The 14,589-nt window shown below is 37.5% G+C and overlaps 2 protein-coding genes across 7 annotated transcripts; one reads left to right on the top strand and one right to left on the bottom strand.

Annotated features, from left to right (window-relative positions):
- The first annotated feature begins 5,837 nt into the window (after positions 1-5,837).
- LOC135618940 (probable auxin efflux carrier component 1b) lies at positions 5,838-9,496 on the top strand. 3 transcript variants are annotated; one of them, XM_065120427.1, is made up of 6 exons: positions 5,838-7,569; positions 8,013-8,295; positions 8,386-8,471; positions 8,588-8,745; positions 9,040-9,055; positions 9,218-9,496. In XM_065120427.1, the coding sequence occupies exons 1-6, from the start codon at positions 6,450-6,452 to the stop codon at positions 9,235-9,237; spliced, it is 1,683 nt and encodes a 560-aa protein (XP_064976499.1). In that variant the 5' UTR covers positions 5,838-6,449; the 3' UTR covers positions 9,238-9,496. The 3 variants fall into 3 exon arrangements, with proteins under 3 accessions (XP_064976499.1, XP_064976498.1, XP_064976497.1); XM_065120426.1 differs by having other exon boundaries at positions 9,040-9,151; XM_065120425.1 differs by having other exon boundaries at positions 5,839-7,569; positions 9,040-9,116.
- A 569-nt stretch (positions 9,497-10,065) lies between these two features.
- LOC135582674 (uncharacterized) lies at positions 10,066-13,891 on the bottom strand. Of its 4 annotated transcripts, none has more exons than XM_065120420.1 (5): positions 13,541-13,889; positions 12,259-12,391; positions 11,704-11,945; positions 10,965-11,136; positions 10,066-10,422 (listed from the first exon to the last, which is right to left on the bottom strand). In XM_065120420.1, exons 1-5 carry the CDS (start codon positions 13,654-13,656, stop codon positions 10,303-10,305), a joined length of 783 nt encoding a protein of 260 aa, XP_064976492.1. In that variant the 5' UTR covers positions 13,657-13,889; the 3' UTR covers positions 10,066-10,302. The 4 variants fall into 4 exon arrangements, with proteins under 4 accessions (XP_064976492.1, XP_064976493.1, XP_064976495.1 ...); XM_065120421.1 differs by having other exon boundaries at positions 12,259-12,395; positions 13,541-13,677; XM_065120423.1 differs by having other exon boundaries at positions 12,090-12,511; positions 13,541-13,672.
- Positions 13,892-14,589: the final 698 nt, after the last annotated feature.

Raw genomic sequence — 14,589 nt, 5'->3', positions numbered from 1 at the left:
ATCCTGTCGGTCACCCCCTTCTGTCCCCTTGTCACCTGTGTCTTTACACAATGGATGACCCTGCTGACCACCCCTTTCCACATGCACGCTGACTAACTCCGCTAGCAACCCATGCCTCCATGCACAAATTAGCCCATTGGTCACCCCCCCCTTGCTAATCTCACCTACACCTCTACGTGTGGGCTGGTCTTGTCATTCGTTCCACTCCATGTGCATGACACCCCCATGGTTCGATGAGAGCAGTTAAGACTAGTGTGGGCACTCATGCCTACACCCATGATGCCCTTAGGTCCGATGAGGGTGCAAGGGCAGTGATGGAGGTAACACAAGGAGGAGGCGACGATGATGGATCCGATGATGATTTTTTTGATATATGCTTATTTATAGAAATATTAAATTTAATTTTGCTATTAGATAAGAAGATGATATAAAAGTTGGTTAAATCAGGTATCTTTATTTTAATTACAATCAGACTCTTTATTTGTTAAAGCAATTTTTGATTATTTGACCTGTGGATAACTAGAATCTAACTATGTTTCTCTCTTAAGAATATCAATGGTAGAACCGACTATAGCATCAAATTTACTCGCCTAAGACCTATAAATTTATGTGGTGTGCATGTCTCACAAAGTCCTTCCAAAACTTAAGTAAAAAGAAGTGACCTTTTTATAATATAATAGAGAATCATAGGGATTAAATTATATATGAAAAAAATCAAAGATATAATTATAAATTTATGGCTCATCTAGTTGTAAGTGACAAGTGTACTAAATCCAAAATTTATGGGCTCATTTTAGGTTCCATCCATTAAAAATTGATATCTATCTGTTTTAGGAGTCAAAGTGTTGATCATGAGTTATCAACAAAAAAATAAAAAATAGATTAACACAGAGAAAAAATATTTAAAAAATTAAGTGATTAATATGAATGAGTATATATTAGTGTCCTAATTTTCAACTTAATATGCTTTCTCTCACTAAATAGATCTAATGTTTTGTTGCAATGTTTTTTTGTTAGTACAATGACCTCAATGAGTCCTTTTATAACACTGTAAAATGTTGTCAGATATCCTTTTGGAACAAGGAAATGCAGCTGTTATAAAGGAGAGACAATTAATGCAGCTCCACCCCAGCTTGATCACATTTGGGATGTGAAACTGCCCATGTAGTGTATAGGACCTTTTAATATGTTGCCTACTGTATATACTTAGCAGTCACACACAAATGAATGAGCACCAATGCTCATTTGTGTATTACATGAATCAATTGAGTCATTTATTACTTCGCTAGTGTTTTTGAAACAGAATTATTTCATATATAAATCATATATGGACTATTTGGTTGTCTCCAAGTCAAATATTAGTAGCACTTGTGATAATTATTGTAAGACTATATTTATTTTTTTTAGGCACTAAATTTGTATTCAAACATATATGAATTGGTATCTGAATTAGTATATATTAATCACAAATTAAAAGAATTGGATATCAGATTTAGTCCAAAGTTAACTTATAGGTTGAATTAGTGTTTAAATTAATATATATTAATCCTAATCAGTTTAACTCATACTTATTGAAGTTCTAAGAATCGACATGATGTTCAAATTTAAGTTCTAAGAATCGACATGATCTTTAAATTTAAGTTATTACGATCACTTTAAGTGTAACTCAGCCTTTGCCGATGGAAGTCCAAAGCTTTCTTAGTGGCGGTCATTGTCTCTAACATCTTAATCAGGTTAGGTGCTCCGAACAAAGCTTATAATTCGGCATCCTTTATATACGTAAATAGAAGTGATATATATGAAATCAGCTAAGTAAAGTCGTTCCGTGCTAAAATTCTCCATCACTCTATATTGTTGAATCGCACTACAACCCTTGGAAGCATCTTTCATTGACTCGATCAATCTTAGCTTAGGTAGAAGTCTATAAAGCTTATAGTAAAATTTCTACTTATTTTCATGTTCCACTAAATGTACTCGTTGATATCCTTATATTTTAAAAGATTATATTGATGTGTGTGCGTGCACACAGATTACGTAAAGTAGTTAACTACATTTAGTATTTCAATCTTTATATTTTAAAAAAATTATATTGATATCCTTATAGTTATGAAAGCGAAACATGTATGTTCATTTATCATAACATCGTCAATTTGACTAACAAAAATATAATAACAAATAATAAAAAAATAATTTTAATATTTTAGTTAGTGATGACGGACGACGGTATCATTGAAAGCCAAGAGTAGATATTGTGGATGAGGAAAGCGATAATAAGATGTGAAGACTGCTATGCATCTGCATCAGCACAAATGCAGAGTGACGTCGCTCAGCTATTATGCATCTGCATCGACGTCAATGTAGATGTAGAGAAAAATATAACTCTGTTAGCACCGACGCAGTTACCGAGCGATGTCGCTCTACATTTGCATCATTGCTAATGTAGATACCGAGTAGTGAAAGGACTAACGATGCATATGTTGAGCAACGTTGCTCGACAACTATATCAACACAGACACATATGCAAAGCGACACCACTCGGTATCTACAACAGCGATCCTTTCATTACTCAACAATTATATATACACCGATGTAGATACAGAGCGACGAAAGGATTGCTTGGCAACTACATCGACGTCGATGCTGATACAAAGCGACCCTTACCTCTCATCATTGCTCTTCTCATATATAACAATTATCGACGACTCCCACTAGTGTAATTATTTGTCACTACCGATGTCATCCACCACTATCAACTAGAATATTAATTTTTTTTATTTTTATTAATAAAATTATTTATTTATATGTTTTATTTTCATAATTATAGATATATCAATATATTTTTTAAAATATAGGGATTAAAATAATAGTGAACTATATATATATATATATATATATATATATATATATATATATATATATATATATATATATATATATATATATATATATATATATGTGTGTGTGTGTGTGTGTGTGTGTGTGTGTGTGTGTGTGTGTGTGAAGATGGATGTCTTGTGAGATTTGAGAGAAGAGAAATAGAATTTATTTCATGACACTTGCTTATGTAAAAGGACCCTCTACTTTGGCAGCAAATGATGCAATCTCATCACCACTTTCTTTCCTCGAACAGCTTTTGGAGAAGGAAGAATAATGGCGTCTACCGACTCTCCCTCACATCTGTACGTTTCCTTTCCGCGAGCGGCACCGCCTGCATCCCGAAATAATTAAAGCGACGAAGAAGGTTAAAAGCGGATGCTTTCTCTCTCCTGACAACGAGGAGCAGCGAAATATGATGATGAGAAGTGCAGCGGCATGCGTGGCATGATGGATAGCCCAAAGTGATTCTTCGAGTCCTGTTTGTCAACTGCCTCGTACGATGCTCACAAGCCATCGTCATCATCGTCGACCTTCGTTGCTAAGAGCTTCGTTCGGCATTCGACGAGTTCCTCGGTGGGGAGGGTTCAAACGGCGACAAGCATGACAAGCAATGCATGCGTGCAGCTTTTCTCAAAGGTTTGACGCATGTTATATCGCATTATCTAAGCATTTGACTTACTATATATTCATTTTTAGTCTAACATATTTTACTACGTCACTCATGTTATATCATGTTGATCCAAAGCAGTGCCACATCCTATAAGGCACATATTATAGGATGATTTTTTAAATAATTAATATATATAGTTATTTTTTAAAATACTTAAATTTTTAATTTTTTTATTTGATACCTATTTTTAATATTATAAGTCTCTTTTATCATCATCTATCATCTCCATCCCTATGGCCATTATCGTCGTATTGCCTCCGTAACCCTATATATTGAGATTTCAAGTTAATCTAAGTTCAACATCAAAATTTATCGCGAACTAATATATTAGGCAAAGATCAAATATGCCAAGTAGTATACATGATTCATTTTTATAACAATTTTAGTAATAAGCGGATGTTCAATTCATGTTTTTTTATGCATAATCATCAATCCAGTGAGATATTCTATTAGAGTTGCCAATGCATTTAGTTTGGTATAATGTTGGTGATGAGGTGACATTGAATAGTCTAACCAATACCATGAGTAAATAATAAAAATCAAATTTATTAATTTTATGGATAATTAAGATTAAAGATTATTTTTAAATAATTGACTAGAAAGAAAAACATGAAATTGATAGATTTGCCTCTATGATCAACATAACTTACTTGTGTGAGCAACCGATATACTTTGTATTAAAATTTTTCTAATTCTTTTCCCAACAAAATCTTATTGCTTTTATATAAAATTATCATTTTTTTATTTTCGAACAAAATATATTTATTTTTAAAATATCTTCAATCTTAAAATATTATTTGTTATTTTGATCAATATAGTCGTCGTATTTTGTTAGTCTAAAATACAAAGTATATAAACGTATTGTCAATTGTCACTTATAGTTTTAATATTTTAATCAAAATCCTAAAATTTAATAAGCGTCTTTGGTTTATTGAACCACAATTAAGAGCAAAATCAAAAGATTTCTTTTGGCATTCACAAACTCCACGAGCAAAGCCAAAGGCAATCAAATAATTTACATCAACGATCCAACTAGCCGTAAGCGAGATGGTCATCCCCAAACACGAGCGAGATGTATTTCTTGTGCTTCTATTGTTGATTCACACATATTTAGCTCATTGATTGGACTGAATCAACTTCTTACATTGATAAAGCCTGAATTAGAATATCTTATTAAAGATGAAGCACAATTGTTTTAAAAAAATTCTAATTTTTTTAAATTTTTTCTCATAGAATGTTTTTCTTTCGTTTTTATTCTATGGAGTGTCTTTTATTTTTTTAAATATGAGATTACCGATCTCATCGATCATCTTCTTTGTTTGTCATAGGGTCCTGTCACCTTCGAGTCATCCGTGAATGACCCAATATCATTCGTAGTTACCTTGTTGCCATTCTCACAGACCCATGAGGTCTTTTATCGTCATCATTACCTCTTTTATCTTGTCTGTCGAGGCGTTAGCATCGTCCTCATAGATCTTATGTTGTCCTTTGTTATCATCCTTATCATCTCTATCCCACTCGTAGTGATTTCACCATTATTATTATCTTTGTCCTGCCGAGACCCTATCGTCTCTATGGTCATCTCTATCCCCTCTGATGAAATAGAGTATGATCACAAAACTAATTAAAAATTTATTAACATGATCTCTATTTATAAAGTTTAGTGGAGAAGATTTTTCTTAATAAATCAACCAAATTTTATTGTGTAGTTGGAAAAATCTTATCTTCTATTACCTCTTTATCTCATTTTTTTCTTTTCTCTCAAAGGTATGATTGTGAAGCGGAGGCGACTATGACATAACCAACGAGGTAACGAAGGAAAACTCAAGGATAATATCTTTAAAATAGAAAGAAAAAAAAAATCTAGGTTTTCTTTTAAAAGAATTTGCCCAAAAGATGATTTCATTTCTTTCAAAAGAAAAAATCTTTTTTATGATTTTGCCTTTATTTTTTGATACCCGTATCATCATAACGATGTTTCACATACTCATTTACTAGTAACCCTTGGAATTACCTGCGGTCTCATTGGAGATAAGACGGGTCCCTAAGGTCCATCTGAAAGTTAGATAAGTATAGCCGTTTCCACCATGTTTCACCTCAGTTCTCTCGTTGCAAACGCAAATCCATGAGGTGAACAGAACAAATCTCTGACGTCGTCGAGCTGAAAGAGCGAATCCAGGAGGACTAAGACTGAGTTCTTATGGGATTATGGGAAACTGCGTTGTTCTCTCGCTCGCATTGGCTGCTGCCTTCCTCCATCATCCCCTCGAGAGGGACAAAAGCCCTTTCTGATGGAAAGAATAGCAGCGCTTGCCGGTGCTCATGAACTCGACTTCCGATGCTCTCTCGCCCTCCGTCAACACTGTTCGCCAACACATCTTGTCTTTCTTGTCTGCCATTAAACGCCATCATAAATATTATACGAAGTTGCAGACCGGCATCAAGTACCGCCTCCCTTTAGCGACTGCTGCACCTACGCCATAGAGAGCTCACTCCTTTCTTTCATCCGTCTCCGACTTTTTCTCGTCTGCTGCTGCTCGGCTCGGTTCTTTAGCTTTACCTGCGAGCCCATCTCTTGTGCGGAGGGTTGAATTCTACTCCTGTTAAGCTGAGGTTCTGCGCCGCAGCTTGTTCTCTCCGTCGTGGCTCATATCGCCTCAGGACGCCAGATCTCACTGTTTGTCATCATTTCTCATCGAACACTTGCGCAGCGTCGGCAAAAGCCTAGCTTCTTTCCATCTGTTAGCTGTACTTATTGTGCTACCTTCTGCAAGGAGAAGCGGTCCTTTTAGCTCTTCTGTTTCAAGAGCAGTCTCATTTTCCCACTCCTCTTCAGTTCAGAGCTGTTCTTCTAAAACAACAGAGACTCTTCAGCCAGCAGCAGAGGTGGAAGAGGAGGAGAATGATCACCGCTGCGGACCTGTACCATGTTCTCACGGCCGTGGTGCCGTTATACGTGGCCATGATCCTGGCCTACGGCTCCGTGAAGTGGTGGCGCATCTTTAGCCCGGACCAGTGCTCCGGCATCAACCGCTTCGTGGCCCTTTTCGCCGTCCCCCTCCTTTCCTTCCACTTTATCTCCACCAACAATCCATATGCCATGAACTACCGCTTCATAGCCGCCGACACGCTTCAGAAGCTCATCGTGCTCACCGTGCTCTCCGTTTGGACCAAGGCCAGCCGCCGTGGCTGCCTTGAGTGGGCCATCACCCTCTTCTCGCTTTCCACCCTCCCCAACACCCTCGTCATGGGCATTCCTCTGCTGAAGGGCATGTACGGCTCCGAGTCCGGTAGCCTCATGGTCCAGATCGTCGTGCTCCAATGCATCATCTGGTACACGCTCATGCTCTTCCTGTTCGAGTACAGGGGAGCCAGGCTCCTCATCATGGAGCAGTTCCCCGACTCCGCCGGCTCCATCATCTCCTTCAGGGTCGACTCCGACATCATCTCTCTGGATGGCAAGGAGCCGCTACAGACCGAGGCCGAGGTCGGCGACGACGGGAAGCTCCACGTCACGGTACGGAAGTCGACGAGCTCCCGCTCCGATATCTACTCCCGGAGGTCTCACGGGCTGAACTCCGGTGGCATCTCCATAACGCCGCGGCCGTCCAACTTGTCCAACGCGGAGATTTACTCGTTGCGGTCATCGAGGAACCCGACGCCGAGGGGCTCGAGCTTCAACCACGCGGATTTCTGTTCCATGCCGAGGAGTGGCAACGGCACTACGTGCGTGAGCCCGAGGCACTCCAACTTTGGGAGCATAGGGCTCGACGTAGAGGGCGGCCCGAGGCCGAACGGCTTGGTAGCAGGCGCATATCCAACCCCTCCTGTGGCTGGATTATTCTCGCCTGTGGGGGCGAAGAAGAAGGCAATGAACGGGATCGAGGGAGGGAAGGACCTGCACATGTTTGTGTGGAGTTCGAGCGCTTCCCCGGTGTCGGAAGGTGGGATGCATGTGTTTGCCGGGGCGGAATTCGTGAACGAGCATGGAGTTGCGCCACTTGACGATCACCATCACAAATGTGAGATATTAATGTTGCTTTCATCCTACTTGCTGTTTCGCATACATGCCTTTTGTTTCTTATGTGGATGGATAGTTAGTTCACTGTTCATGTTTTACTCCCTTTTTGGACCCTATGCTGTCCGAGTCTGTCTACCTTACTGTCGTTTTTGTGCCTGGATTCAGCTAACATGAAGTGTTGTCTCTTAAAACTGGTGTGGAAACCAAGTTGGTTTTCTTCCATCTTCTTTGCTGATCTTTCTTTGGGTTATGGAGATAGTCATGCATCCATGTCAAGTCCTCTAGTGTACACATTTCTCGTGTTACAGCAGAAACATGTGTAGTTGGTAGTAGTTCTTTGAAGATGCCATATCCGCAGTGTGTTTGATAGTTGTTCTTTGGTTATTACTTCACAAAAGGAAAAATATAGCTTACTGATATCATGCAATTTTCTCATGTTTGAAGCTCACCTTGGCGATGCTTACGACGGTTACCGCCAGGATGATTTCAGCTTCAGGAACAAGCCTACTGACCCTCTGCAGAGGGACGGGCTGAGCCTCTCTAAGCTCGGTTCAAACTCCACCGAACTCCACTCGAAAGCTGAGGCAGATGGAGTTGGAAAGCCTTCCATGCCTCCTGCCGGCGTGATGACCAGGCTTATATTGATTATGGTATGGCGAAAGCTAATCCGAAATCCGAACACCTATTCCAGCCTACTCGGTCTCATCTGGTCTCTCGTCTCGTTCAGGTACCATAATTCCGTTTAGATCATCTCTCGTTTGCTGATGGGTAAAAATTTGGTCATCTTTATGTCACACACACACTGCTCTTTCTTTAGGTGGGAAATCGAAATGCCTGCAATCGTCGCTCGTTCGATCTCGTTACTGTCTGATGCAGGACTTGGGATGGCTATGTTTAGTCTTGGTGAGTAAATTTCACTGTCGTGCCCAACTGTTCATTCTTAAAGCAATGCCTGTTAGTGTTTTCGAGCATTTGTCATATGATCAAACTTTTGTTAAGAGTTCTGTTCCAATTTACAGGGTTGTTTATGGCGTTACAGCCGAGAATTATAGCTTGTGGCAATTCTGTTGCTGCGTTCGCAATGGTTGTCAGATTTGTCACTGGCCCTGCTGTAATGGCTGCAGCTTCTATCACAGTCGGCCTACGCGGGGTGCTTCTACATATTGCGATCGTACAGGTTTAGTGAATTAGCGTCTGACTGTTGCATGATCAACAATACAGAACAAATAGGGCACATCAAATAAATGTTGGTAATTGACACAGAAATATAATTACTACAAGTAGATAGAAACTTTATTTGCATGGTCACTAGTCAGTAACGGAGAAGCACAATCAAAGACCCAAAACTATATTAGGAGAAACACTTTGGTTTATGAGAAGTTTCGTATTCATTAGTTGCTACCTACTTAGCTAGTGGTGGATTTACAATGGATATTTATATGGTTTTTTTTCCATGTTATTACTATTGCAGGCAGCTCTTCCACAAGGTATTGTTCCATTCGTGTTTGCTAAAGAATACAATGTTCATCCTGATATCCTAAGCACAGGGTAACCAAGTTTTATTTCAAAGGCGACATTTAGCTGTGAGTACATTGTGAAGAAACCCCCATTGTGATACTGATATCTGATATGAGCTTTTGTTCTTGCAGGGTTATCTTTGGGATGTTAATTGCTCTCCCCATCACTTTAGTATACTACATATTACTGGGACTTTGAAGCTGAAGAGTTTCAGTGAGGATCATTCACAGATGCGGATAGGATAACTACGATTTCTTGTTAGTCTGACTGAATTAGTTTAGTCTGGAAAGCTATATCACGACGAATAGATTATATTGCTATCTAGAATTAGTATTAAGATACTAAACACGCAGTGTTTATTCTGTATTGGATGAAAGACTTTGCATCTGAAGAAATATCTATCGAAATTTCCTGTGCATTTGATGTTGGTATGTTCTCTCTGTGCAATGTTTAGAAATACATCTAAGAAAGCGTACATTTGATACGTGTTTGCAGATCGAAATTATTAATCATTTCTTATAGCTATTGCTCCACCGAAACCATAAGCCTCGGAGATTGTGAGCCGGAGAATTTTTCTTAGGTATTATCATAAATCACAGTTATACTTAGAACATTGTGATTATTTGTCTATATATTTGGTATGGTAATATTATTGTTTTCTCAATATTGTCAGATTAGTTTCATAAAATATGAATTATATTTTTAAAAAAATATGAATATTTTTTTTAAAATATAATTCATATTTTATGAAACTAATATGACAATATTGAGAAAAAAAATAGTATTACCGGTATGAAAATATATAGACATATTCATATTACTTCTTTCATATCACACATCACTTAATATTCTTAGTTTGGTTTCATATCACGTATAATAAATATGAATATTTACGGATACAAAAAATAATTGCATATCTAATCCTAAGAATTTGACTTTTTTTTTTTCATATTACAAACTGCAAAAACTTATACATATATTGAATGAAATAAAACTTTGAATATTAAGTGATATGTGAGAGTATAACAATATCCATACATAAATTGTCATCTGCCATGAAAGTAGGGGCAAATGCATGACAATGGTGCTATCATACATAAAGAGTAAAGATTCAGATTAGTTCTACAAATCTTGCTTGTGACAACTGAATGGAATCTCGATCAGACCGCTAAAGAACTACTAATTGACTAAACCCTCATGTAAATATCAGGCTCCCTCAATTAACATTTGAAATGAGTTCTTCCAAGGTGCGGAAGGTGAATCCAAGCTCTGGAAGCGACAAATTGCTGCAACACAGTTCATCAGCTTTATTTGGAAGTCCTCTTGCTATAGACACCTGCAAAACCAAACTCACGAGTTCAGAAACATGTAAAGAAAGCAGGTTGTGCAAATGGGAGTAATGGAATCACCAAGCCTATCAAACACTAAGCACATATCTTCATTGAAAGTGCCTAAATGTCATTTTCTTTTTCCAAATGGAATTCGGCATTTTCAAACTGATGCTTCCATCAAAATCATGAAATGGTACATTCGAGACTTGCATGTAATATTTATTCGCATCTCAATCAAAATCATGAGAAGTTCTAATTTTAAAATTAGAATCATGCATGCTCCAGTGAGTTGAAAATTTTGCATACATCAAATGCACAAAGATGTTCGAAGTTGTATTTTGTCAAAATGTTCTGTTCCATGTTCTATCCTTTACAGTTTCTGTAATGAACTTTTTCCATTTTACAACCAAGATAACCTAGACAATACCAGTTGCACATCTTTAACAGATGCAGAAAGCACAAAATACTATATTTCTTAAGTTCAGAGGACACATTTTAATCTTAAATTTTGGAAGGTAAAAGAAAAACAACTGACAGAAGAACAGACCCAATGTTTTTCGTCAAGCTTGGAAAGTGAAAACCTCCATTTCTTTGATTCAACTCCATCAATATAAGCAGATATGCCAGTCCAGTTTGTATGGTGAAATTCTAATCTGCCCAAGCCATAGCCCAACCCAGCACCAATAGCTTTCACAAATGCCTCCTTCAGACACCAGTATCTACAATCCAACACAAAGCAGTTTAAAAAAAATGGATGTGATTGCTTCCAACACAATTTATCCTAATAAGAAATCGTACTAAACTTTCGCAAGTGGAGAGATTATTAATGCATAATATCCATGACGAAGGGTCTAAACTTTATGCTAGAAGTTAACTAATTTACAATGCATACGCTTGTTCTTATTGCATTTAAAAAACAAAAGGACATATTAGGCTGGAGGAAATGGTCATGTATGCAAAACAGCGTATAATAACTATTCAAGTCATCGTCATGATACCAAAACTGGCAATGACTAAGTACGTCAACAAAATTATCATCACTTGGGCTCTAAATGTACTTCAATAATAGACCAAGTTAATAGCTGGTACTAGGGGGTACTTCAATAATAGTTTTGATCTTAAATTTCATTTTAAATTAAAATAATTTCATATACTATGCAACTACAACCCTGAGACATGAATGAGATAAAGATACCTGCAAAAAAAGTAGCATGTGAATGCAAGATACTCCTTTTTTGAGATTTTTTCTAGAATCATAATGATGATCAGATTCAAAATTCATATACCTGTAGAATTCAGCCAACATTTCTTCTGAACTACCAGCATGCGCAATGTTCTTCCACTCTAAAACAGTTAAATATGGCGAAAAATTATTGATGAACTCAAGTTCTGTTTCTTGCTTGGGGGTTGTAATGGAAACAATATCCAAACCAACAAGGCACAGCGGCTCAGATGCTATGCCCACATAATCTCCATGATGTGATACATTGAAGTTGAAATTTGAAAATGGAAAATCTATACTATTTTTCTGCAAAGATTGTATACAAACACAAAATTAGACAACAAGAAATGTAAACAAGAAACTAAATAAAGCATTATCCATATGTGATTTTTAAAATATTGTTCGTAATGCAATGATTTTTAATTTATCTATATCAGTCTATTGAAATACCTCGCAACAAGCTTTCAACTTTGCAACCATATGCTGCACATTTCCTACTCTTGATCCAAATTAGGAGCCAATATTTCATACATAGGTGACGATTGATTTAAATCTACAGATACATAGAAAGCAGATCTGGACCAATGAAAATGATGACTAAACAGAACAACAATCATACCAGATATGGTTTTCCCTCAGCTGTGCGGTGAATGATAATCTTGTCAAAAGGTATACCCAAAACTTCATGCACAAGTGAGTACTGAAGTAATCGACTGACAAGTGCCCGTTTCTTGTCCTCGAACTTTATGTACCTATCTATATGCAAGTTTGATGTAAGAAGATCGACCGGTCCAACTTTGTGGAACGGTGCATGCTGATTAATATACACAACTCAAAACTTGATCAGCTTGTCATCATACATACAGATATATCTAGTAGGAACACAAATAGATAGTTAGACACTAGTGGATGTTTACGGAAAAAACTCAAAGAGGATAAATAACATAAGCAAGTGACTAAGTCATTGAAACTGAAAAGCAAAAAACCAAACACATTGCAGAAACAAGTACTTCCTTTTATCCATCCATGTAGGTAGTATCCAGCAGCCACAGCTTGATGAACCACATTAACCCTTTATGAATGATATGTTGGACTGAACCGTCAAACAAGCTAAGATAATGATATGGCAAAACCTACTTTAAATCAAAATGGGAACTATGTGGCACAATGACCAAGTCCTTCTAAAGTTTACCCTTTACATCTCATAAGAGATGATAAATTATTTTTTCGGGCATGTTTTTGTTTAAGGTGTGGAATAGGATGACATTCTGTAGCAGCAGTGACATCCTTAAATGCACAAAGTCCACCAAAACTGGAAGGATAATGCAGTCAGGAATTAGGCAGCAGGTTATGGGCAACAAGTGCACACAGAAAAGGCATGAAAAGAGGGCAAAAGTTAAGCAAAAAATATTTGAAGCTCCTCTTTTTGCTTCCCCTTGTTAAATGTTCAAGATATTCAAGATCGAAATCCATAAATGAAAAGGAGGTAAATTAGATTTGAGCATGCACATCATACACGTCTATGTGAATACTGTCCTTCGACTTCATATTCACAATAATTTCCAGGTGTCAATGCTCAAGAGAAGCGAATGCATATCAGATTGGAATGAATCCCAAGGTAAAACAACCCTTTTGCTTCGGGAACAAAAGTACTTATCTTTTGCTTCGGGAACATTGGAATGACTCCCAATGTTCATGTGCTTATTTATTGCAGGCTCAATCCTATAAAAAAAAGATAATTTCGAACAATTTCCCAGACGATCATCGCAGACAATTCAAGACCCATCTTTTACTCGAAAGCTATCATCTTAATCGAAAAAAAGCTCCCTTAATCTATTCTGACGAACAACAAGACCTGCGAAAGGGCAGTAATAATATCATAAGAATAAATCAAAAGTGACCTGGTGATGGCTGTCTGCTCATCCACCGGAAAGAGAGAAATAACGGATGCAAACTGAGCCTCAGAAGGATTCCACTGCGAGACGTTGACCAACCATCTTCTCACCCCATTCTCCATTTCAAGACCCCCAACCAGTAACGACCCCCACAAAGTCGATGGGGGTGATAAATATACGCGAGAAGAGAATCCCCATCATCAACTCTTGATGATTTCAACCATTTCGCGAAGTATCGTGTTGAACAGCCCCGGCCACGATTTCCTTGGGCCGGACTTGGATCGAGATATGAAGGTTTTGGACTATTTGCTCTTTCGAAACCCTGGCCGCTGGGTCGCGTCATCGAGAAGAGAGATCGGGAACTACGTAGCTCGAGTTCGGTCCTCAAAAAGGTCGCCTAGAGCTTACTATTCACAGCTCCTATTTGCTATTCACAATCTCAACCCTTTAAAAAAAATAATAAAAATATTATTTACTATTATAATATTATCGATTTTATTTTTTATTTTTTATTTCCATAACTTATTGCTTCCTTGTTTGTGGCAAATGACTCTCATTGTTGATGCCATCATCAACGTAGCTCAGTGTTATCGTCAATATCGTTAGTCGCTCATTGTTATCGTTGACTGTCCTCTCGACGTTCTTAGAGGAGAAAGAAGATAGTATTTACGTTTATTTATAAATGATAGTTTACAGATATTAAAAATTTAAAATATAATATAAATAGTAAACATATATTACAAATAATAATCTCATAAATATATTATCTTTTGAGCATTTTACCTAAAAAAATTTTATTGAGTTTTTATTAAATGACACTCACCTAACTTATTTTTACCTATGGATAATCTTTTTTAATAATTTGATGAAAATATCTTATACCCTTCACCAATTGCCCAAATCACCTTTGTCATTGCTCCCTGTGCTCACCATGAGTAGCACTATTTGTCGCCTTCTCCCTTCCCTTTTTTCCTCTCACCTCTTTGCAATGTTGTCGATCAAGTACAACATTGTTTCTCTTTCCTCACGATTGAAAATGGAGAGCCCTACTCACA

This window comes from Musa acuminata, chromosome BXJ2-8 (assembly GCF_036884655.1).
Source record: "Musa acuminata AAA Group cultivar baxijiao chromosome BXJ2-8, Cavendish_Baxijiao_AAA, whole genome shotgun sequence".
Lineage (NCBI taxonomy): Eukaryota > Viridiplantae > Streptophyta > Magnoliopsida > Zingiberales > Musaceae > Musa > Musa acuminata.
This window is presented reverse-complemented; position numbering and strand designations above follow the sequence as displayed.